Source organism: Falco punctatus (assembly GCF_963210335.1).
Source record: "Falco punctatus genome assembly, chromosome: 3".
Classification (NCBI taxonomy): Eukaryota; Metazoa; Chordata; class Aves; order Falconiformes; family Falconidae; genus Falco; species Falco punctatus.
In genome coordinates this window covers 108,561,183-108,587,186 of record NC_137582.1, presented here as the reverse complement: position 1 = coordinate 108,587,186, position 26,004 = coordinate 108,561,183, and the positions used below count along the sequence as shown (strand labels likewise).

Genomic DNA, 26,004 nt, shown 5'->3' with positions numbered 1-26,004 from the left:
GAAAATAAACTCTTCTCCAATCGCTTTGCAGGTCTGCAATGGGAGGAACCCAGAGCTCAGCGCACCCCTCGGATCGCATCAGACACTGCAGCGGTTTTCAAATAGCCTGTCATCAGTCATGACAACACAAGAGAGTGAGAAGGAGATCAAAGAGGTACCAGTCTGCAATTCCAGTCTCGGATTCCCTGCAGTTCAAGGTAATGACAAGGTCAGGAACCAGCATCAAGTGATCACTCGGCGTTTTGATGGAGCTGGGGATCCACGGCTGTAGGAGCCAGGCCTGCTGCATGGCCCCCCAATGGCACTCCACGGGGAGATCTAATTGCGTGGATTTCCCCAAACCACAGATGACAGCGTGGCAAGACTGGACCCTTCAAAAGGATGGTATTTCCAGTAGCTCCTGCCTGCGGTTGGAACTGGAAATATCATCGTCTGAGGTCAGCGTTTCCTCACCTCTGACTGCAGAACACCTCTGGCAATGCAAAGGCATCAGCCTGCCCAGGGGGGGATGACCCAGAAAGGTTTCAGAGAACACGTTCCTCCCACTCCCAGGGAAGTTTCCATTTAATTTTCATCAGGAGGTTTCAGGAAGGCTGATGACTTTTTCCCTGGGTGGAAGAACAATACGCTCCTTCAGTGCTAGTACCCTTATGCAAAAGCCTTGAACCCATTGAACTCCCGACCCTTCATCTCAGCGGGAGGAAATTACTGCTCTCGCCACTTAGGAGAGTGTTAACAGGACTTACTCCTGCTTGTAAAGCACCAGCACTCTTCACACAATATTCTTACTGGTCAGCTGGGATACCAGGCGATACCTAAGGTCAACTTCAGAGAGCTCTAGAACTCTTCAACCTCGTGTGAGCCTTACGTACTGGCTGCGTAACCCACCAAAGACCCTTTCCTGAGGGGCTCGTGGCTCAACTAGACAAGACACAGAAAGGATGAGGGAACTTGCCCAAGGTCAACAAGCAGGTCAATGGGAGTGCTGGAAACAGAACCCAGCTTGTCCTTTCTCTTGCTCCGAGACGTATGTGCTCCCATGGGCAAGTGCGCGTCCCCTCAGGCTACAACAGCCATACTCAGAGTTCGAAGGAGCCTCCAGGCTTCAACCCTAAGGGCAAGAGCACAGCTACCCACAGGAGCTGCCCTGTTCCTCTCTGTCCAGCCTCTTGTAAAAACATCCCCAGAATCTCTATCACTTCATAAAACTTTCAAACCAAAACCTGGTTGGAGATATTTATACTGTTTGAGATCATTTCCCCCAGACTGACTGTCATTCCTGTTTTATAGATTACTGGCAACTCCCGGCACCCTTTGCTGGGAAAAAGAGGGTTTGATAATTACAACAGCCCTTGAGAACTTTGCTTTAAACAAAAAGAAAAAAAAAAAAAGCAGCAAACAACCCAAACTTCATTATCTTGTAAAGTTTTATGAGATCTCACGTGTAACACGCACAGAGCAAACATCCCGTAACCTGTCAAAGGAGACACCTGAGAGAGCAGAGCTAATTTAAAGGGGCTAAAAACTGTCCTTAAAGTTTGGGGGTTTTTTTCTCTCCTTGCAGCTAGAGCTACACTGAAGGGTTTTCTCACATCTCCTGAAATTTGGTTTCCTGGCCACACAGATGTCCCAGCTGATGGGTTTGGCAGCCGGTGCTGCTTGGAGCTTTGTGCCACCCTCAGCCTTGGTGGGTGCCTAAGGGCTGCCCTGGCCAGCCTGCGGGCTAGCCAGCCAAGGGGACCTGCTGCCCATCCCGGTGCATCTCCCTTAAGGGATCCCCCACATCTCACCAAAAGAAAAAGGCTGGGAAAGGTTGGCAGGTGTTTCCAAATGAGCCACGAGTGCCTGAGGGAGAGACAACAGGGATGCCCAGGACACGACCTTGCTCCTTCCCTCCCGGAGTTCAGAGCACATTGGTTTTCTGCCCCCCTTGACCCAGCGCCCATCCAGCTCCCCACACCAGCCCGTCCTTAGCACCCAGCTCCTGCAGGGAGACGAGCTCGGAAAAGCACGTGGTGAAGAGAAACGTTCCTTAACCAGAGCAAGACGACGAGCTCTTAGCCAATTCCTTCCTGCCAGCTACAGCCCCAGCTGCCATTCTCCCTCCATCCCATCCACCAGCATCACTTTTCCAAGAAAGGATCATGGCTGAGCCGCCTTTCCAGAGAGCTCTGACAACTCCATCTGCTCTTTCAGTGCTCTACAAGCTAGCCACAGCTAGAGGGAGAGCAAACAGCAGGCAGAAAAAAAAATAAACAAGCCAGTGAAAAAACAAACATGCAAACAATGTTTATGCCAAACAAACAGCAAGCACAATATTTTCTTTGCCAAAAAATGACAAGCTGCAGCCAAGAACCAAAGCACAGAGCCGATCTAGCAAAGAAGCAAGTGCCTCAAATGAGATTTAAGATCCTAACGTTAGAATCCACAAAACTCATGGAAAGATTTTATGGAAACACAAAATGCTGTTCCCCATGCAATGTCCAGTTTCTCACTTGTTCTTCATCCGTGTACATCAAATATTTCTCCAAACCCCTAATGGTAGAGCAGCCATTCCCAGGGAGGCTGGCACCATGTGGGGGGACCCCTGAGCTGTCTTGACACCTGGCACAAGGGGGGGACACGGCAGAGGCAGACACTCATCGATAACCCTAGGGTCTGTGCTGGGCAGCCCCCACCCACCTGCCATAGAATCACAGACTCATTTCGGTGGGAAAAGACCTTTAAGCTCACCAAGTCCACCCGTTACCCCAGCACTGCCAAGCCCACCTCTAAGCCATGTCCCTGTGTCTAAAATCCATGTGGTTTTTAGACACCTCCAGGGATGGTGACTCCACCGCCTCCCTGGGCAGCCTGTGCCAGGGCTTCACCACCCGTTTGGTGAAGACATTTTCCCTCATATCCCGTATAAACCCGCCCTGGTGCACTCGAGCCCGTTCCCTCTTGTCCCGTCACTTGTTATTGGGGAAAAGGGACGGACCCCCCTGCCTACAGCCCCTGTCAGGCAGCTGTAGGGAGCGATCAGGTCCCCCCTGAGCCCCCTGCTCTCCAGGCTGAGCCCCCCCAGCCCTGTCACTGCAGCGCAGGGCTCCGCACCCCCACTCACCGCTGCGCAATTTTCTAGCAGATGTTCCCCTCGCTTCCATTTGCGGCCTCCACACAAGCCAATTAACTGATCACGCAGCCAAGAAAAAGGCACAACAGACATTTCCAAACTGTTTCTTCCACTGTTTCTTCCTCCCTCCAGGCAGATTTATTTGCCTATAGGCAACTAGAGAATGACGGATCCGTGCAGGGAAGTTTAACTGTACATAGGACAGAGCTGTTGCATGGGTTTGGTATTGCTGTTATAGGCGTCTGCTTCAGCCCTGGGGTGGACCGAAGTGGGATGCAGCTCTTGCTAGTTCCAAGAGCCTAAAACCACACAGCAGGTCAGCAAAGCCCCAGGGGGATTCCCATAAACCTGACCTTTATCATGTGTGGCTTCAGCCAGCACCTGCAGGGAGCCGAAAGGGAGGACCCAAGGAGCTTTGATGCTTCACGGTAACTTTGTGGTGTGTTACAGCCATGGCACAGGGCAGCCGGTGGGCTGTGTTCACTGTTCCATGTTAATTCCAGCCTTTTCCTTAAAGCAGGGTGCGAAGCTCCCCGCCAGCACACCTCCCATCTCCCCAGCCCTGCTCTCCTGGCTACCTTCCCTCTGCTGGCTGGTAGCCCAGAGGCTGCACTGCCCTTCAGCCAGAGCTGGCCAGGCTGGAGGGCTGAGGAACCTCATGGAGTTCAACCAAGGCACGTGTGGGGTCCTGCCCCTGGGGAGGGACAGCCCAGGCACCAGCACAAGCTGGGGGTGACCTGCTGGGGGGCAGCTCTGCAGGGAAGGGCCTGGCAGTGCTGATGGGCAGCGAGTTGCCCATGGGCCAGCAGTGTGCCCTGGTGGCCAAGGGGCCAGTGGGATCCTGGGGTGCATGAGGAGGAGCACAGCCAGCAGGTCAAAGGAAGGGATCCTTCCCCTTTGCTCTGCCCTGGTGAGACCGTGCTGTGCCCCCCAGTTCCAGAGGGACAGGGACCTACTGGAGAGGGTCCAGCGGAGGCTGCAAAGGTGATGAGGGGGCTGGAGCATCTCCCTTGTGAGGAAAGGCTGAGAGACCCAGGGCTGTTCAGCCTGAAGGAGACTGAGAAGGGATCTTACCAACGCCTACAAATATTCTAAGGGCCAGGGTCAAGAGGACCTTCCAACCCCTTTTTTCCAGAGTCCAGGCTCTTCTCAGTGGTGCCCAGCAGCAGGACAAGGGGCAACAGGCACAGACTGCAACACAAGAAGTTCCTTCTGAATATGAGGAAGAACTTCTTTACCTTGAGGGTGACGGAGCAGGGGGGCAGGCTGCCCAGGGAGGCTGTGGGGTCTCCTTCTCCGGAGACATCCAAACCCACCTGGATGGATCCTGTGCAGCCTGCTCGGGGGGAACCTGCTCCAGCAGGGGCTGGACACGGTGATCCCATGATCCCAGAGGTGCCTTCCAGCCCCACCGTGCCACGATTCTCATGTAGACATTCCAAGCCCATCCTCGTACAGCACACACTGCAGCAGGGCCGCACACAACCTACCTCGCACCAACGACAGCAAGGCGAGTCTCTATACAAACAATCACACTTTAAAGAAAAATAAATCACTTTAAAGCCCAGCATAGGACCCCCCTGCCCGCAGGCAGTGCCAAGCCCCTGGCACGGAGGGGTCTGGGAAGCAGCGCAGAGTCTGCGGACACATCTTCATCGAGCCTGTGCTGGAAGCAAACCCAGCTCAGGTGCCCCAGCACTGCGGCTCAGATTTGGGATTTCAGCGCAAGACTTACTAAAAGGGCACACGCTCCATCCCTGCGCACCGAGCCCCTGCAAGGCACAACAGAATCAGCCCCAACCCAAAATGACGTTAGGTTAATAGCCAGATCAGTTATTCTGGAATATTCTAGCTTCAGCCACAAAGACATAAGATCATTGCCCTAGCCGGCAGCCTAGCCTCCCCATCTCATATTTCAAGATAAAGGGAGCTAGAACATTCCCACAGTTGAGCCTGGGAGATCACAAGGCATGCTCCAGCAGCTCTCCTAGACATTTCAAACCTCCCAAAGAGCCATAAGGAAGGACTCATTTCAAACTCCTATGGCCTGACCTGCCTATTCTCAAGGCTACCTGGGAGCCCAGGGGCTATTTTAAATCAGAACTGCTTGCCACAGAGGAAATAAAAATACTAGATCCTTTCTAAGCCTGAGAAATAGAGGTCATCTAAGTCGTAACAAACAAACACATTTTTTTGCCCCAAAACATCAAACAAACGGTAAACTTACAAGACCAACAAGCAGACGCAGCTCCTCCACTCCACAGGGATCCAGTACTCATAAAAACTTATTAGAAATACTTACCCATCCTTTCACCACTGGTTATTTATTAGGGGAATACCAAGTCCCAGAAGCTCTGCAGGAAATTAGCTGTCCTGCAGGAAATTTGGTGCACCTGAATCCCTGACGTCACAGCCTTTTAGTCTTCATTGACACCAGCCTAACCTGAGCATTAAATAAAGCTGCTGAGTGAGGTGAGGCTCTGTGATCAATGAGAGTTTGATATCTTGCTGTAGATATAAGCAAACACACAAAGCAAGAGGGACTCAGGGTCTTCTTGGTACCCGGTTCTATTTTTACAGGGTCATCCACACCTGAACTTTCCACGGAAGCCTAACAGATCCAGCTCTCTGGAGTCTGCTGTTGGGGCTCTCTCCACCGCAGCAGTTACAACGCTGAAGTATGTGGTATTAATTCCCAAGTATCATCTAGTATTAATACCTATATCGGGCTAAGTGACTCTGCTTTTTTTACTAGTCACCAATTCAGAATGGTTTTCAAATTACCCTGGAGTTTTCCTTGAAGACTAAGCCTGTAACTAACGTTCTGTTCATCACTTCTATTTGCAGGCTCCCCGCAGAGATGCTTGGAAAGGGTCTCTCTGATTTCGTCATTGTCCTCTGGACTGATTTATAACCTGCGCCTATTTATAACAAGAGTTTTATATGACAAACTATTCATTTTGCTCGACAGTTAATAGCCTGCCATTCAAGAGAAGTTTACATGTGCTGGGCCCTCTTCTATGGAGTGAGGAAAGGCAGGCAATCTGCAGCTAATCCAACATAAATACCCCTGGAGTCAGTCTGGAGTGTGGCATCGAAATAATTTACAAAACGTGAAATTCGAATAGAACTTAAAACCCCGTAACCTGTCAGCTCCCAGCCAGGGAAAATATTCATGGAGTGCCTGCAGCTGGAATCTCGGTGCTTGGAAGATTGCTTTTATTGGTCTGAAGCAGTTAGCAGAGAGAGCAAGGGTGCAAACGGGACAAGCCTGGCATTGTGGAGGTAGCTTTGCTCAGCTCCTAACAGCTTGTCCAAGGGCTGCTTCAAGGCTCTGTGTGGATTAAATACAATCCACTGCAGATTCCACGTGGGAAGGGCTGATCCGGCACTGCGCTGCGTCCTTCTGAGCCAGCTTGCGCAGTGGTAAACATGAGACAAGCGAAAAGCAGCAGGATTAGGACGATGCAGCGATCTTTTGTCAATATAGCTCAGAGGGCAAAATTGATCGTGGCTGTGCCAGCAGGAGCACACCTGAAAGGCAGCTCCGGAGTTAAGCCCTGGACTAGACCAAATACCTATATTCTGGGGCGAATTGCTAGCACTCTCGCCAGATTTTCCACCAGGCTCAGTGGGCTCTCTGTCAGGCTCAGAAACCACACTTACCAGCACATTCTGTGAGGGTACCCAATATAGGAGCTAAAAAAACTCCTATAAGGTTTATATATAAAATATTAAAAATATATATATATTTATATAAAGCACTACCTAGCTTAGACCTTTGAGACAAGGCAGAGGTGTGTTCCAGAAGCACAAGGCAATGACATTTACCATCGTGCTAAGCAAGCAACTGTAGCCTGAAGCTGGAAACTTATAGCTGGATTCCATTTAGAATCAGGAATTAGGAGTGAAGATGATAACTTTTGTAGACATTGAAATTAGTGGTCTGTGCTCATCCTAGGGTTTGGGTTCTTGGTGCTGAAATACAAGCCAAGCAGCAAAGCCCTCTGCTTTACATCACAGCCTGTGTGAGGGGGAAGCGCAGCAACCAGAGCAACGAGAATACCGAGCTCAGTGAGTCTTACAGGACCAGAGTATGAAACTCAGTGTCAGCATCTTAGAAGGAAGAAGCTTTCGGGTAGGAAAAATTCACGAGAGGGTGCAAAACTCTGGATAGTGAACACACCTCCCTCGTTCAAGAGGGATCTGCAGAGACCATTAGCCCTAACAAAACCACGGTGATTCGCAGTGGTTTTGTCTGAATCTGAGCTGTGCACACAGCAAAAAGCTTGATGTGGGTGGTTGCAAGGATTGAGTGAGGTTTTGCAGAGGAAGGGGCCAGGAGGGTTAGTGAGCAAGGGCACGGTGAAGGCAGCAGAGATTTGGTGAAGATTCACTGATCCGTGGGGGGTGTCACAAGAACCTCTTTGCAAGTGTTCTTGAACTAGTATACATATATATATATATATATATACACACACACACTATATAGAGTACCTGAATATATATGTACTATCAATAGTATATATACAGTACCTGAACAAATTATGACTGCGAGTACAAGTTATAAATATTTGAAACTTTTTTGAAGGCGCCTCTGTGCAAACATTCCTGTGAAGTAGTCAAAGATGAGGGTAAGAAAGGAACTGGTTCCAGTGAGATGTACCTTTTCTTACCTCCAGTTTCCCTGAAACCCTAAACTTAGAAATGCTAAAGGAAAAAAAAAAAGTGTGTGTGTGTGTGCAAAAAAAGCAGCAACTGTGTTTCCTATTCTGCTAGGACCTCAAGAGAGGTGCCCCCATCATATCCCCCCTGCCCCAGCTCATACTGATAGTGCATTGAGCATGCTGGAAGGACCCAGGAGAAAAAAAAAAAAAAAGAGAGACCATTTAATTGTGCCTCTTTTAGACTTCTCCCCTTGCACCCACAAATAGCCATTGCCACCGAGCAGGCTTAAAACACTTGGCCGTTAAACCATAGGCTCAAGCACGTGGGTTTTATTTTGTTATAAACAACTTCTTCATACCGAACTCAGTCCCCTCGAGTCCTTCCATTTTTCTGGGACTATAAATTTTATGACTACAGAGGAGCACTGAAACTTTGCTTCGCACACCATTAATCTCCTTGCTCTCCAAACAGCGCGGAAGCCTTGCAGGGTGTTTGTCTCACCCGCAGCCCAGCCAGGAGGCTCGTGTCCATAATAGTGATGAGTTTTGCACACTCGCTGCACCCCAGCGCTGGAGGCCCCACTCTCAGCTCGCTTCTTGGCCGTTTCGACCCGTTCTGCCCCATCTTGCTGCTGGACGGACAATCTCACGCTGCCTGAAGCCCCAGGAGTGCAGCCTGCTAGCATTCAGAGCTGAAAGACTCCTAAAAAAGAAAAAAGAAAGAAAAAAAAAAAAAAAAAAAAAAAAAAAAAGTCTTTTGGCTACAAGACCTTGGAGATGCGTAGGAAAGCTCCTTAAGGGACAACCCTCTATCTGGAGAATAAAACGAGCTGATTGAAACCCCACAAGCTTTCCAGTGGTGACGGTGAACTCGGGACAGACAAAGAGATGCGATGTCCGTGTCCTCCGCTAATCCGGCTCCTTTCCCCAGCGGGAGCAGAAGGGCAGCATGGCTCCCCGACAGACACCGGGGAGAGGTCTGCTCCTCTCTCTGACACTACCCACAGGCAATCACTGCTCCTGCCGAGGGAGATTTAAGCCTTCGCTGTTTGGGCTGTGTGTTCCTAGGACTGTCTGACAGCTGCTAGCACACCAGGGAAACCGTCAGGGCAGCACTCTTTATACAAATAAAGGAGAAGCAGTATAAAGGCAGAACGAGTGCGTCTCCTACTAAGAAGATCATGAGAGTAAACCAGCAAAGAGTGGGGAAAAGAGAGTCGCAAATCCCAAAACAGAGTCTGACAAACATTTTTAGTTCTACAACCAAATAAATATTTTAACTCAGATTTACCAAGAACAGTGAGACTCGGTTCAAAACCCCTATATATACCAATGTACGCTTGAATGTCACACCACGTTGATTATGTTGCTGTAAGTCATGCACAAAACAGCCCAATTTATTACAAATATTCACACAGAACAAAGGACAGTATAGCTATACATGCTGGGATACAGGCCACTTGCCCTGACTACACTTACTCCATCAAACCCCAGTGTAAACAGCCAATCTTTATCGACAGGGTTTAGTGATATTCACACGTGGCTTGTGCTATCTGAAGCTCCAGAGATGACTGCTGCTGCTGCTTGCTATGCTTCGATAGCTGTGGACTCCCCTCTGCCAGCACAGCACCCAGTTTATGCTTAAAAGCAGATTCTCCCCAAAGTATACTATGAAAAAAAAAAATAAATCCATAGGAATTCTGGTATGTATTGTGGAGCAAGAAGGAATATATAAACATTCATAGCTGCTGTATTTTAGACAGCCACACAGGTCCAGTTAGAACAACCGCATTCCATTGACTAGAAAGCGGAATTTACCTGTGTTTACTTGTGTCACAGCACTACTGTATCATTCCCTGTACCCTCTCCTTCCTCCTCCAATAGGTATCACTTCAATACTTTCTTCGCAAAGGAAAAAATACCATTTATCCTTAAAGCTCTGTCCCAAGGTATTTATAATAGAGATGAAAAAAACCCAAAAGCAGTTTCAGCCATGCCTGTTTTACAGCGGGTATTTCCACAGCTCTTGAAGACAGACATCTTTGCATACCACCAACCTCAACAGCAGCGTTACTGGAGCTTGTAGAAACATCATATATTGGCCAACCTGAACAGACCCAGCGACAGATGACATTTTTTACATGCCTTCTGCTGTCCCCAGCAGCCTTTGTTTCCCTTGAACGAAGATACTGCAGTTGATCAAAGGTCGCAATACTACACAAGGGATATCTTCCTTTCACTGCAAATATTCAAGAAGTACGTGGACGCCCTTCTGGGCCTTGCTACCATCTATTTAGGACACTGTTATACAAGTATGTCCTTAGTTAAGTTGAATCAATAAAAGGGCCAGGTGTCTGTTGAAAGGGAAAGCTACAGAGGTACGTTAAACGAGTGTGGGTTTTTTTAATCACAGGGATGTTACCACATCTTGGGTAACACACCTTAACCCCGTGAAATGGCAACACCCTTTTACTTAATCAGAATGAGTTTGTAGCCAGGAGCTATATGCAAAGCTGCTCTGGGGGCTCGATCTCACATGCTTACATTTGCAAACAGATGTGTAGAAATCCAGAAAACATCCACTGGAGGGTCTTTTGGACAGTCTTTGGCAGCACTTTCAACCTCCAAGCACATCCCAGATAGACTCCCTACGACCCTGGCCGCCTGATGGAAGCAAGCCTTGCCCCATGTTTTCTTTTATTATTTCACTGGCATTGAACAAGCACCAAATAGGTGACACATCTGATCCGGGGCTGCTACCCTCACTGTCTTTGCCAGGCTTCTGACAACCAGTGTAATACATTTGACGCATTTACAAATGATTATACGGCACCTGAGAGGATGCTGTTTATGCGATGCAGTCCAAAACCACATGTATATCTTACTAAAACATAAGAACACAAGTAAGGGAGTTCGTGCTAGAACTGGTGCCATTGGCCTTACCTTTTCATAACAACAAAACTGCACAGGCAGCAAGGTATTCAGCTTCATCAGTAAGATCAAGGCAATACTTAGATACAAAGAACCACAATAAAGAGTTCAGACCTTGGATTCCCATCTGTGAAGCACGCATTGTCTGAGAATTCAATATACTTTTTGTCAAATATATCCAATTCTGAACATGAGAGAGGGCCTATACCGTTCACAATTGCATGAGAAAAGCAGTTTTGCAAATCCTTGTCTCTTCCTCCATAACACAGAAAATATAGTCACTTCTTTACTTCCCCTCTCAATCCTTCATTTACAAACTCAAACACCCCACAATCGATCCCAAAAGACATGCTGATTACAAGTGCTATTGTGAAATAAAGTTATAATGCAACAAATTCCAAATCTCAGAGTACTGTTCAGTGAGCATCTGGTGAAGCACAAATTAAATATTACAGTTTATTTCTGAATTATAAAAGTATATTTTTTTACGATGAATGAACTGGTGTGGACCTTGAAAAGCAGTAGCCTCTGAAAGCAAGCTGGAGTATCTGTGAAAGGAAAGGCTCTTTGCTTGTTTAAAAAGATGCCAACAGTTACAAGGAAGCAGTCTTCAAGAGTCAAAGTAAAGGTTTCTTCAGTCAAATATACACTGCAAGGCTCTAATTCATATCCTTCCCTGCTACGCTGCTGCAGATGACGTTACGCGCCCATTAACATGCCCATAAAATCTGATCCATTCTGAATGGTGATGGGAGCTCCAGCACTGTTATCCACAAATATGGAGGTGTACTGGCCAGCCTGCCGAGAGAAAAGAGGGAAAGGGAAAATATCTGATGCTTCATCCCAGCATAAAAGGGGGGGCGGGGGCGGAAAGCATTTCACTGCCATGAACTAAGCACAGAAGCCTCCTGCCCTTTTCCCTCCTGGGAACAGGACCTGATCAAATATTTTTTTTTACTGCAACACTACAGTCTTGATTTAGTGGAAGAAATTTTCTGTAGTGAAACTGTGCTATAGATTTATTCCTTGACTAGACTCCTACTGCACTAGCATCATTTTGGGTGACTAGTCAAGTGGCCATTTGTGCTTCACATCCCCTGCTATGAAATGGGAAATACAATTACCATCTTAACAACGCGAGGGAGATTTGAGAAAGAAAAATATTTAGGGTCATTCCTCAGAGGGGAGGTTACTTCTGCGGCTTAAGATCAGAATGGGCAACGCAAGTCTGGCTTTTGTTCCTGTTCCTGCCACAGCTTCTCTCTAGTCACTCCAAGTAAGGCATTTAACTTCATTAACCTTAGAAAGAAGATTAATAAAAGCTTCCCCGTCTCCTGGTGAGAAGTGAGCCTCGCACAGCCCACCAAGCAAACCAGTACAGCGATTCCGCCTGCACGGGCTTACCTGCAGCTGCAGTAAGCCGTGTACGTAGATAGTGAAGATTTTGCTGTTACTTTCCAGACCAGCAATGACTTCCAAAGACCTAAACAGTAGCAAAAAAGAAAAATAAACTGCTTGAACACCGAAGGCAGTCACAATACTTGCATGCAGAATGACAGTAGTCTCATGACCTCCCTAGAAATAGGACCTGCTGGTTCTAGTACCCATCTGGACTAAACAGGTGGCCTGTTGACTTGATTCGAGCAGTAATCAGCTACCTCGAAATGAGAATGGTAGATTCTTGTCCTCACTGTAGCGTCTAATGGAAGACCTAGAGAGCACACAGGATTATGAACACAAAACTGAGCTGGAGGCAAGAGCTGGGAGCCACCTTCTCTGACAGAGGTCTTCCTCAAGGTCCTGTAGTCTCCATTCCCCAGCCTTGAACAGGTGCTAAACATGCTCTTTAGATTTGTCTCCATCCATACCAGTTATCCCAGTTTGCTGACCCCCACAACAGTTTCTACGCTTGTTATTCTGCAAAGACCCAGGTATATGCATTCTGCCAATTACAGTTCATCCATTTCCAAAGCGTGAAAGGCGTATTTCAACCTTAATATATGCAGTCAGCCTACGAAAGAAAGAACATATTCTGCAGCTGAAAGCTGTTTTGGGAGGACATTTGGAGCAGGGGTCAGAAAAGCACAAAAAAAAAATAATTGTGCTTTAGTTAAAATTCAAGGAAGAGCTCCAGGTCACTCTTCAAACATTGGGTTTTCCTAATATCATATTCTAATAGCCATTATATTCCTTGCAGGAGCAAGACATAGGACAGCTGCTCTCTGTTGCACCCGCAGATTACAGAACACTAACTCGGCTCCTCTGTACAGAATTCGGGGTGGAAGGAGGTGCCTGAGACAACAACAATCAGAACAACTCCTGTAAGCTCAGTTCCAAAGCAATACGAAAGCACAGAGCTCCACGCCTGGCTAGTTCTTCCGATACCTGCCTAGCCAGTGGTAGCAGATGTAGTTGTTTTCCCAAGAAAACCAACCCCTTTCCTCCCTTTTTTCCATGAAGTGGTAGTGACGAAACCGAGCAAGTGCAAACGTGCTGTTTCCAGCCCCCTTGCAAGGAAATAACATGCATAAAAGGTAGGGGCAATTTGGCCCAGAGAGAGCAAGCCACTTGGCACCACCTTGACTGAAGAGCTCAGTCTGTATGCTTCTGCCAAAAGCCTAACTTGGGTGGGAACTTCCCACCATTAATCTCTTCTACTCCAACTGTCTCCTTGCCTCTAAGTTTCCATCTCTCTCTGCCGAAAGCCCTCGGGGCTCTTTCAGCTCCCTCAAATGAATGACTGTGTATGCTGACATCCCCAGGAAATTCCACAAGCACGGGTGGCAGCTCAGCCTGTGCCAGCAGAATGTCTGTCCAGGCAGATTCCCATCCCTCCACCCACCTTCCATGCCCCAGACCAGCCATACTCTCATCTACCATATGACAGAGAGGGCTCTCGGAGCCAGTGCTGATCCCGCTTTATGCCCACTGCTGTCCAACTCACTCCACTCTGGACAGCCATACAGCACAGCCAACCCTGGACAACTGATGAAAACTCCGAGTCACAGATCAGAGAGCTTTTATCTAAATAATTAACACCTGAGTCAGTTCTAAGACAAAAAGGATTCTGCTATTCCTGTTCTTTGGAGAATGTAGCTATAAATTCTTCAAATGGCAAGGTAATCTCAGAACATCCCAATAAACCTGCCTGGGCTGTATGTGACAAAGTGGTTGTTCACACATCCTAGCTAGAGCCAGAACAGATTTCTAGAAGCTTTCAGCTAGAAAGACCTGCAGTGAGGAAGGCACAGTAGTTTCCATGGCCCATGGGGAAGCTTCCTATTCAGGTCACTCTTGTGCTTGCATTTACCAGAACAAGAAAGCAAGACTAAAGTCATGCTGAAAGCAATCAGACTGACATCCTTTCTTTAGTAATACCACTGTAAGGTTGACTGAATGGACAGCAAAGGAGAGAGAGACATAGACAGGCACTGTCATTGGAGACAGAAGGAGCCTTCCAGAAGAAACATTTTGTTCTCCCTCAGATGCCTTAAATTAATTGGGAGCTTGTGGAATCTCAGGAAGGAACACTCACCACTGTCACTTTAATTTATTTTTCAAAACCATTTAAATGGATTTTAGATTTCTATATGATCCTGTAACTGGAGACAATGTAAAGTAGAGATCAGGATGGGAGAACAGCTTTTCATTCTTGGAGATCTGCAGGATCCATTTCACTTTTAAATCCTGTAGGTGGCTTCATAAATCTCACCCACTCATTCACTTAAATCTTTATTGAAATACCATAAGGTCAACAACACCAACCAACAATATTTTCCCGTATCCCAACAGGGATTATCTTTCCACATCCCAAAAGCATGTAGAAAAAGATTCTGTGGGACTTGCAGTCTCCAAGGAATCCAAGGGCTAGGGGCATGAGTCCTGTTCTTGATGAAATTGCTAAAATGAAGAGATTATTATAGGTGAAAAGAAAAAAGCATCAATGCTGAAGAAAGAAAAAAACCCAGCACCTGATTACTGGAATCTGACTGGTCTTCGCTATGCAGAGTAAAGGACAGGACTAGGGATCTGCACTGTGCAAAGGCAATTTGAGAGAGCCACTTGTAAAAAGGGCAGTAATATTCTACCCTACTCATACCTGTTCTACCCCTGTGACTAAAGGCCTGGGCTGTCCCAAAATCACTCACTGTCAACAAGCATCCCAGATTTCCAGATCAGGCTGAGGTCCATTCTTAGCACGATCCAAAGGAATTCACACAAGTGCCAAAAATGAAATGTCCCCTAAGATCTGCAACTTACCAGAATATAAGCCAACCCTTCAAGGGGCAAGAAGTTACACCCCCATTCTTCTCTGGCATTGTGACTGCAGCCAGTCTGTCACTGCCTCACTTGAAATGCTGCAGTCATAAAAAACGGTTGTAAAACAGTCTACAGGGCCAAGGAGGTGCCAGTTGCTCCAGTCTGCAAGCTCCTTGATTTCCCATCATGTCAGTGGGTGCACAGCTCCCTCTTACCCTAGTTACTAACGGGTACACAGACACCAACCGAGTCTTTTCCACAGGCCAATGAACCCTAAGAGAGGTTTATTTATTACACGAGGCTTCATGTCAAATTCACCCACCACTAAACTGAAACGTCTGCAGAGAGGTCAGTCCTATTTGCAGCACTCTGACTCATGGAGCAGGGAAGGTGAGGGCTGAAGCAGTCAGTCCAGCAGCAAATGTATGGTTTTGTCGGGTTTAGGTTACACCTGCGGAGTCGTTTTATGGCTATATTTCAGTGGTGCTATCGCAAGGTTGTTGCTACAGCTGCACTGGAAGAGCTGCGGGCAGAGCACAGCAAAGCTGCACAGCCCTGTCCAGGCATTTTTTCTCCCCTGAAAAGGGCCGAGCTGCAAGCAGACGCAGTGGCTACTCTGTGCAAGCGGCATTGCCCTCTGCTGGGTGTGTTTCAGCCCAAGCGAGGGGCTCCGCAGCCCCTTCCTCCAAGCAAAGCTTGCCAAACTCCTCCAGAGCAAGCTGGCCTTCTCTGAGACACAGGGCACCTACATGCTGCAGCTGAAAGGATGACAGAAGCAGAGCAAACATGAGCAGCCACCAGTACACTGGTGCCGTGGCCCAGTGCATAAGGAGCAACACCCAAGGTCGCCATGGCCTAACAATTCTTTAGCAGAGTTCTACTAATGGATCCCAGCAAAGGAAAATGCAGCGTGGTTATCTGAGCAAGCTCCAGAAGGCAGCTGAGGGCTGCCAGAAGGTATCATACATCTGTGTACAAGCCTTGCACTTTCTGCCTCAGGACCCATCCACCTCTATTTTCCTTCTATTCATTCTTCTCATCACTCCAGCACTTCCATGGCAACATGAGTGAGATGCCATGATCCATTCAGGATGCAGCTGAAATTATAAAAATTTACCTAACCACCTCTGGCACAAAATTAAAGTGTTTGTCTCACTCTGTATGTTCATGATAGCTGAGCATTCAGCACCTTCAGCTACATCCAGATTCAGCTGACTTCATTCACAATTCTCTCAACATACACAACATTTAGCCATTTAGAGTAATTAGCACCAAAAGGTTAAAAATCAGAATTAAAAAAAACACATAAAACCTAAAAGCGAATGGAACTTCACTCTTCAGAAAAGTTCTACAAACATTTATCATATAAAATTCACTGTTGGTGAACCTGATTTCCACAGTTGGTTGAAACATCGGCCCATCTGAGAAAAATAATTGTCAAGACAGCATCGCAGTAACTCACGTGTATCGGTGGCACAGAGATTCAATGCAGATCAACACTCGGACATTATCTCTGGCTCGGAGTTGGACTTTACTCTTCAACTCACTGTGGTCTAGGGAAAGCAGTGGAAGGAATATAAGCACTTTCACAACATAGCAGACCACCAGTTGCTGGTGCTTGGCTTAACAGAGACACCAGTAACCTTGTGACTCCTGTATTGGGTTTGCACATGAAGGTTTTGGTAGAGGGGGGCTATAGGGGTGGCTTCTGTAGGGGAAGCTTCTAGCAGTTTCTTATGTCCAACAGGGCCAGCACCAGCCGGCTACGAGATGGACCTGCAGCCCCCCAGGTCAGTGCAGAGGGCAGGAGATGCTCCAGGCACCACAGCAGAGATTCCCTGGCAGCCTATGATGAAGACCATGGTGAGGCAGGCTGTGCCCCTCAGCCCATGGGGCTTAACAGTGGAGCCCATCTCCACCTGCAGCCTGTGGAGGACCCCACATCGCAGCAGGGGGATGCCCAGAGGAGGCTGTGATCCATGGGAAGGCCATGCTGGAGCAGGCTCCTGGCAGGACCTCTGGCCCCATGGAGAGAGGAGCCCAGGCTGGAGCAGGGGAAGAGTGTGAGGAGTCCTCCCTTTGAGGAGGAAGAGGCAAAACCAACATCTGGTGACCTGACCAAAACCCCCATTCCCTGTCGCCCTGTGCTGCTGGGAGAGAGGAGAAATCAGGAGTAAAGTTCAGCCCAAGGACAAAGGTGGGATTGGGGGAAGGTGTTTTAAGATTTTGGTTTTATTTGTCATTATCCTACTCTGATTACATTGGCAATAAATTAAATTTATTTTTCCCCAAGTCCAGTCTGTTTCACCTGTGACAGTAACTGGTGACCAATCTCTCCCTGTCCTCACCTTGACCCACAAGCCTTTTGTTACATATTCTCTCCCCTGTCCAGCTGAGGAGGGGGCTTTTGGTGGGCACCTGGCATCCAGTCAGGGTCAACCCACTAAAACTTATCAGGAAAGCACCCTTCTGGTGTTAGATTATAAAATACTTCATCACTGAATAATTAAAAACCATTGAACAAACGCACTGGTGACAAAACACAATCAGAACTGCTTTGATGCAGTTCTCCATCTTCATTTCTTCTAAGGTCTTTTATGGAAGCCCTAAGTTCTCTGCACATGAATATATTTGGTCCCTAAACTCATGTCCATAAGAAGTATTGATTTGTTTGGTTTGCACGGAGGAGCTTGCTGTGGCTGTCGGTCTGGGGAAGCACCCAGCTCTAAGGACAGGGGTCTGGGTCATGGTACCAAAGGGAAAGCTCACTGCAAAGGGCTGGCATTGCACATACTTTAAATCAAACGGGACCCAGGGAGTTCTCTAGGACTCCTTCCTGCAGCTCTCAGGCAGTACAGAAAAGGTTTCTGTGGACAACACTCACCAATGTGGACATTAGCTGAAAACTGGTAGATGCCAGACACAGGTGCTGTGAAACGTCCTGTTGCCAGATTTAATCCCGTCCCCCGGAGAAAAGCTCCTTTGGCCAGAGGCTGTAAGATGAGAAAACCAGACCTTGATGAAATATCCAGCACTCTCAACAATTGCCTCTGCCTGTGACAAAGAACAAGCTTACATGCATGAGAACAAAGCTGAAAAAATTTGTGAGGCTTATCTCCCCAGAACACACCTGCCAGATGGGCACTCTCAGCATTTGATGCTCACAAAAGGCGAAACGATCAGTATGAGACACGAAGATGCCCTTTTTGCTGGTTGCCAGACTGTTCCAATTTACCTTGACTCAGACTGTGCTTACTGCATCCCTATGCTCTGCTGGTCCTAGTGGCCTCTAGCCTCCACTGATGTTCTGCTACACAAGATCTCACATTTTTTGAGTCAAGAGGTCCCTACTACTCCCAAAGACTTCCTAAATGGGGCCGAGCAGTGTCCCCAGGCTCAAAAACCTGGAACCTCATACACTGTTTTTGTGATACAAGTACAGAGAAAACACTTGTATGGGTCTCCAGAGGTTTTCTACCCACTTTAGGTTTAAGTCAGGTGGCTTTGATACTGTTAAAGAATGACAGCTTGGATTCTTAAAGATTCCATATTTAGTTTCATTTTGTTCTAGCCTCGGATTCTACAGAATAGGCAAAAAACTAGTAAATAGCATGCAGCTTCTCCTCATGGCAAGGAAGCAGTCTTAAGTCAAACTCACAGCAGATTATCTGACTCAGACTAAAATAAACCCTGCAAGAAATGTTTATTGTTTGTTTTGGCCTGCCTTATGAATTTGGCTAGAGCTGGGGAGAAGCAGGAGTGGCTTCAACGGGCCAAGAAAGCACATTAGTCAGACTCTGCTTCCACCGCAAGGGCATTCTGTGCAATGTGAACGCATCCCCATGGATGCTGTCCTGAGACATTTGCCCCACATTGGTCTTACAGGACAGAAGAGCTGTTCAAGTCTGACTTGGTAAAGGCACACATACTGCTATATCCCCAAAACATGCACAAATACATAATTTAGCGATCTCAATAACCCAGCATTTGGACATTCTTTCCAATACCAGCTGGCAAAACGGGCCTAAGATGTGGTGAAAAAATCTGGAGCAGTGCTGCCACAGGTGCTACTACACTAGGGAAAAAAAAGAAAGTAGTGGAACACCTTTGTTCAAGTATGAGAGGAAGTTAATTGCCTCCCCATTACGGTTCATCACAGCCAGAAATTGCGAGCTTTCACAGTGCAGGGTAGAAATAATTTATTTAGCTTTCTCTTTTAAAGGGTGTAAAGCCGCAAATATTGGGGTCTGGTGGTGTTTGTTTAGATAGTTACTACATGGTAGGAGTGAACCTGCCTTTATTCAGCACATCCCAGGCAAGGGTCACAACAGGATAATTCCCAGTCCTTGTTTACCAAGATCTAGCTGTATTTTAAAAATTTCACAGAACTTTTCTAGAAATGTTTTATGTATGCATACCATGGTAAAAATTTATCCATGTGCGACTGTAGTGGCACTTCTTATAAGATCACATAAGTATAATGGGAAAACTGTAATAATGAACTGCAGAACAACTACATTTTGTACAGTAATTTCTAAGTCCCTGTGTTTATCAGCGGGCACTAATGTGTGCTTGTGCACAGAAACACACACAAAAGGACGTGCACAGACAACAGCCAGCCTAACAAATACTATGTGCTCTTATGCTATATCATTTTTGGTAATGCTGTTTCAGATTTACCTCACTGAAAGAGCAGATCCAAGCCCTGTATATGTGTAAAGCTGTACTGCATAGTTAATAATGTATAGTTAATTCATTCCTTTCTTGTTACAGCTATTAGCAGAATCAGCAACATAATTCCAAAACCACTGGCTGAGCGTGGAAGGCAATTTTAGGCACCAGTAAATTATCGCTGATAAAACATTCCTGTTTCTTCATGCCCTCTGTGGCTTTGTTATTCTTTTGCTCATAGAAATAGACAATGCAGGGAGAGGTTCTCTGGGCAAAATATTCCATTAAACCCTACGCCAATTAGAGCTCCTTGCTGCATTTGCTGCCTCACAGCAGCGTACTCACCTAGCTGCTTCAGACACTGCAGGGATTTATATCTGAGAAACTGTTTGCACACAGTTATTTCAGACCAAAAGCAAATAAACTAGTGTCTAGTCATTCTGTACAAACCAAGCTCAGCTCCTCTGCCTCAGTTCAGCTCCTATCCCCACATCTCCCTCGTACACTCCATCGTTTACTTCCAGGTGGAAAACAGAAGCCATGCACCAAGATTTGAGATATGAACGTCCAGTATCACTTTTCAGTGACAAATGCTGTGGAAAGCAATGCGCTGACTTATCTGTTATTAAAGAACAGGATAACACAGCCTGCACAGCAACCACAATGAACAAGGGATGCACCAATTTCCTGAAGCAGCAACAAAATTCAGCTGCCAAAAGGTAGACATTTAGCCTGACCTCAAGGCACAGGAGACACCAGGAGTCCTTCTGGGATCTTTCACCATGAAAAAAAAGCACGTAGGCCATCTTAGCCTTAAATGATCTGGTTCCAGTAACGTTCCTGGGCCCCAGAGAAATCCCACTTCCATGGCCTGTCAGAGGCTCCAGTTACTTCCATTCTTGCTGTGTCACGTACCTTTCTGAGAGCTTCTGGAAAAGGCAACCATCAGAAACCTCAAAGCAGGAGGCAGAGGAGGAAGAGGTGTGGGGAAAGGAGTATCACATGTTTCGTTCCAGATATCAAGGAAATTGTGAGACCAAGAGGGGGAGGGAACATTCTTGGAGGAAATATAGCATGGAAGGATGAGAAAACCATTGTGCTCTCTCAACACTCAAGGTGAGAGTGACTTGGACAACACACCCAAATGACAGAGTATAGTAGTGATAGGCTGTTTCTCAACAGAGGTTCTTTCCACTATCTCAAAATGCTTTGGGTAAAGTCCAAATCCAGGAAAATTAGTCAACCCCTGTCATTTCCCTGAGAAGTATCAAACTGTTGGCTTCTTCACACTATTAAACTGACAGAATGGAGGGAGGGGAATGATCTCTTTCCCCCCTGCTTGGGTTGTTTAAAGACAATGTTTTCATCTTTTCAAGAGCATCCCCTGTCTCCCTCCCTGCTAAATTCCCCTATATCAGAGCACAAGCTAAAACCAGACACTTCTTGTCCCAAAGCTGAAATGAAAGGCTGGCATCCAGAGGCCTGCCAGCCCTCCCACATCAGCTTCAGGGCCAGAAGCAATTAGAAAGAAGCTAGGCATATGATAACAAAGCATGGGAAGCATCAGCCTACGCACTGATGGCTGAGATGTCTTTATTCACATTTTCCCTCCTAATTAATGAGGCAGCAGATCTCTCTAGCCCTGCCCACACTTCAAGTACAATCTTGCCTCTGTGCCAGCACCCACAGTGCTGTCAAACCAGGCTTCCACAAGTGTATTTGGGAAAGATCCAGGAAAGCACCCTATTTAGAACACAGCCCCTACCTCTAGTCCCGCAGCTGTGAGAAGTCCTAGCAGCAAAACTGCTTCATAGGAAAGGATCTGCTGGACAGGATTCCTCAGAAATGGGACTCGGAGCAGCTGGGAGAGAAGCTCAGCACCATACTACATGGACAGTGTTAGCAAATGCTGCTGATGGAAAGCCATATTCCTTGTTTATATTCTTCAAACTCTTGTCACATCACAAAAGCAACCATGTGTCTGAAGGCCTTGTGGTATTAGATAGGCTTTGTGATTCCAAAGTCTAGAATAAGTCTCCTCAGCTACCAAGCAGCTGTTTGTTTTTAGCTATTACTTTGCCTAACATTTATATTTCCAATTCAGATCCTATTCGCCACTGGATCAGAAATGGCTAGTAAAAGTTTTAATATCAATTCAACAGCTTGCTTGTAACCATGCGTATAACTACCAACAGCATCCCATGCTGCTGGTGCGCTTGTCATTGTAATATGACTATAACAAAATTATACAGTTAACATTTATTAGTCTTCGATAAGACATTATGTAAAGAATTTGAGCATCAGGACTGGCCCATCTAACAAAACGATGGCTCTTATTTGGGCTCACGAATCTATAACCAAACCAATGGCTTCTGTCTGCCTCTGACATTTTTCTGCACTTGAACGTTACTCTGGAATTAAACAGGGTGTGCACTGTAAAAAAGAACAGATCCTTCAGACTAATGCCAAACATGGACAAGTCTTTCTCCATCATTAACTGAAATAAAAAAACCTGACTGCTGTTCGGACCTGTGAGACAGCCCTCTCTTGCACAGACCTGTTAGAACTTCAGTAAGAACTGTAATGAGATTCAGCTGGGCTGCAAGAGAAGGCAGAAAGTCTGCCTCTTGGGCTTGTCAGGAAGGAGAGGACTCAGAGTTAAAAGTCCATCTCACTGCAGCTGAGCTTCAGTGCTGAAATCACCCTACGAGATCTTACTTCTGTCAATCACAGAAAAGGTAGTGCTATATTCATAGCAGCCAAGCCTGGGATGTGCTTCTGGGATTAGTCTGCCCTTTTGGGAAACTTTATCTACACAGCCACCTAGCAGCTTTGCAGACTGGGGGAACTACAGCTGATCTACGCACAATGGCTGTTGTGGAGTTGCACAGGTTCAGTCTGTAATCCCTTCTCACCGACTGGAAGTTCTGAAGTTCTACCAGGGTCTTCTTATCTACAATGACTTGTCCTTTTAGCTTGCAATGGAATGCCTCCTCTACACGTCTGTGGGGCGAAACTTCCTCCAAGGAGAGCAGGAGTGGAGGCAGCTGGCTAGGATGGGCTGAAATAGCCAGGGATGCTCGACGCTCAATGGCTTCTGGGAAGAAAAGAAAAAATACAGGAAAATAAAGGCTTAGTTTAAGAGCCTGGTCTATGAAGCCATTAGTTGTGTGATTAGACTTCTGCACTTAACTCTTCAACTCAAACTAAGCAGCCCTGAGGAAATATTTTTCCAAAATTTTGACTGCCAGATAGGGGAATGCTTTAAGGTAAACGTTTGCAAAGCCAGTTCTTTATTTGCCATGGCATTCACCAACAGAAGCATACCACAAAAGCACAAAGCTCTCACAGTCTTTACCTTTTAATATTTCCTTAAACTCCTGCAGAAGGACTTCCCGGGTGACTTCAGCACCAGGTGCTCCTGGAGGTCCCTGGGGACCAGGAGGTCCTGGGGGCCCAACAAGGCCACGCTAAGGAAGTAACCAAAGAAAAACATGTGAATTGAACCAGGCAGTTGCACTGACAGACCACAAATTCTCTCAGCCATGAGCCAGTCCTACAGGGCTGTCAGCCACGTGAGCAGCCCCCTCCAGTATCAGTCCAATGACAGGCCTGATGCAGTAAGTCTTAAACTGACTCTCCAGCCAGCTGTGAATTCCAGCACTTGGAATCTACTCACATCTTTATGTGGGAGGATAAACTTTGCTCAGGTAAACACTAGCTGGTCCTTGAAGTACATATATACAGTGCAAAGCACAACAACAGGGACAAGACTAAGTTTGCCACTGCTGTTTCTTCTCCTATCACCAAAGTATCATATTTTTACACTTATTCTGTCTATTCACTAACTAAAATAGCTATCTAGCCACATTATTACGTTATTTAATATACATTGCTCAGACATAACGATCACATACATGAACGTTTGGTGTGACAGAGCTCTCAGAAAAAAAATTAAACAGTTCATTCATAACACCTGTAAAAATTAGCCATACACACATTAGAGCTTTAAACTAGCAGTACAAACACGCAGCAGCGTTATCAAAGCTATTCTGATGTATATGGTTCCCAAGAGTTCCTGTTTCCTCAACTGAAATGCAGTAAACCTGCATGGAAACACTCCTGTCTATCAGCTCACTAAGAAAAAAAAAGGAAATCATTAACAGTGTTATCATTAAAAGCATTCAAGATTATCTAAGCAGCAGATTAGAAGTCCACACATGATCAAGCATCACTCAGCAGATGATCAGTAATTCATTATTTTGAAATAAACAACTTGTCCACACCTTGCTTAATATATCCTTTGGGATACTTGGACTTTATCTAGTGGAAGAAAAAAACATTAATTTTATTTCTACTGAGCAGGAGAAAAAAAGAAAAACCACACACAAAAAAGGCTCAGTCCAAGAAACAGCTGGTTTAAACAAAAATGAATGTTGACAGTGGAATTCACACACCTTAACTTACAAAGCATATAGCAGTCTTTGCCTCAGACTTCGCCAAAATACTCTGAGAAATTAAACACACACAAATGAAAAAGCAGCACACTCTGGGATGAGAAGGCAAAAGCTGGAGTATACAAAACACCTTGCGTATCAGTAGTAAGAAGGGAAGCCACACCGCACATTTATTAGCTGAGGGTGATATAGCAATAACCTACTAATTTCTTGTCTTTCCCTTTGCATCTCCTTTTAGAGGTATTGCCATCATCTGGGCGGTGAACAAAGGAGATCCAGGTCCGCCGTGGATCTGTGATTCGAGGATCTGGAGATTCTAGGATCTAAAGAGAAACAAGAGCAAAGACTGGTATCACCGTATCTCTAGCCAATACATGGATTCAGGGAAGGCAAAGTTTCCAGACCAAACTGTTGTCTGCTGCCTAAACCACATCCTTGATCCAGACGTACTGCATTTGGGAGGACATTGAAGGTGGGATAAAATGGAATTTTACACTTCTGTAACAAGCAATTCAGTTTGGATTATCCAGTACCATGCCACTTTTTCTTCATTTACAGGAGCATTGCAAATGCAGGGTAGTACTTCAATCTGAGCTCTGACACAGTGTATGAAAGACACCAGCCTTCCAAAGAGTCCCATTAGAGTGGGATTTTTTTCTTCATAAGTTGCAGGCTAAGTCTGCCAGCAGAAATGTCCCAAAAGCCAGAAGATGCTGCACTTAAAACATCAAAATGCCTTTTCATAACTTAATAAGCTATTACCTGCAGGGCCTCCCATCTTCCTTTGCTTAAGGAATCAGTTAGAGCCAAGAGCTGGGAACCAGTGCACCTCAGAGACCTTTCTCAAGCTTCTGAGACTCTCAGCCCTCTGAAAGTCCTAATATGTGCCACAGAAAACCTGCCCAGATGCCAGAGATTGTTCACTACTGGCATCTGACATTTATCAGCTGGATCAGTCAAGCAATACAGGGAGATTAAAATGTACAGAAACATTTGAAATGCTCCACAACTTTCAAATCACAGGCTGCAGAGTGACAAATGTGCACACAGAAAAAAAAAAATTCACAATGAGAAATGAAGTACATGTCCGATCACAGAAAAGATGTCCGTTGGCAAATTCAACTACCTTGCCCACTCCTGCATTCTGCAACTGTATCATAGCCATAGAGAAATTATCTAGGGAAGCTTTGACATTGAAGTGCCTAGTCCTGGATCCCTTCTAAACAAAGTCTGGACAGAAGAGAGGATCTGTCTTTATGAATTTCGATCCCCTTCCCATTGGACTCCCTCGTTCCCATTACTCACCTCCCAGAGACAACCAGAAGTAAGTAGTCAAATAGCCATACCTGTTGTTTTTCTTCTAGGCTAGGAAATTAACTTCTAACTTTAGACTGAAAAAAGGTACCAGAAATCATTGGTTGTCAATATCTTGCCATGCTCTTGTCGAGAGCAACTAGCAGTTGGCTAGGGAGGTTCCAATCTGCTGGCACACCAGCCTCCCAAATGTCCTTCATGGTGAGGATAAAAGCACAAGCCCTCCCAGAATTTCACAAACCATGCTTAATTATCCAGAGCCATTAATGAAAAAGCCAGAGAAGAACTGCAATGAACACTTAAAAAAAATAAATCTTTAAAATAAACAAAAATCCCACCCTATGCCTATTGTAAACTTCTGGAATTCATTCAGAAAAACTGTTTTTGTTCTTCTCCTGGTGAGACAGAACAGGTACAGATCAGAATTCCAGCAGGAAAGCAACACAAGGCAGTAGTGGGTTGAATGATATTTGAAACGATTCCTAGACCATTATAAGATTAGGTAAATCAATACTGATCTATCACCATTCAGGAGGAAGAAAACAAGATGGGCGTGGAAAAAGCATAGAAGCAAAGCCAGTCAACAGTG

General features: G+C 46.1%; 1 protein-coding gene across 12 annotated transcripts in view; it reads right to left on the bottom strand.

The window, feature by feature from the left end:
* Positions 1 to 1,545: 1,545 nt before the first annotated feature.
* Positions 1,546 to 26,004, bottom strand: part of C1QTNF12 (C1q and TNF related 12) — a 37,992-nt gene continuing 13,533 nt past the window's right edge. For 8 of the 12 annotated variants that reach the window (XM_080379713.1, XM_080379720.1, XM_080379719.1 and 5 more), the window contains 6 exons: positions 24,305 to 24,424; positions 23,003 to 23,114; positions 22,512 to 22,741; positions 17,858 to 17,966; positions 16,436 to 16,526; positions 11,519 to 12,196 (listed from right to left, as the gene is read on the bottom strand). In XM_080379713.1, coding sequence (XP_080235839.1) covers positions 11,977 to 12,196; positions 16,436 to 16,526; positions 17,858 to 17,966; positions 22,512 to 22,741; positions 23,003 to 23,114; positions 24,305 to 24,424 — 882 coding nt within the window. In that variant the 3' untranslated portion in view covers positions 11,519 to 11,976. The other 4 variants (XM_080379724.1, XM_080379715.1, XM_080379716.1 and 1 more) reach the window with 4 other exon arrangements.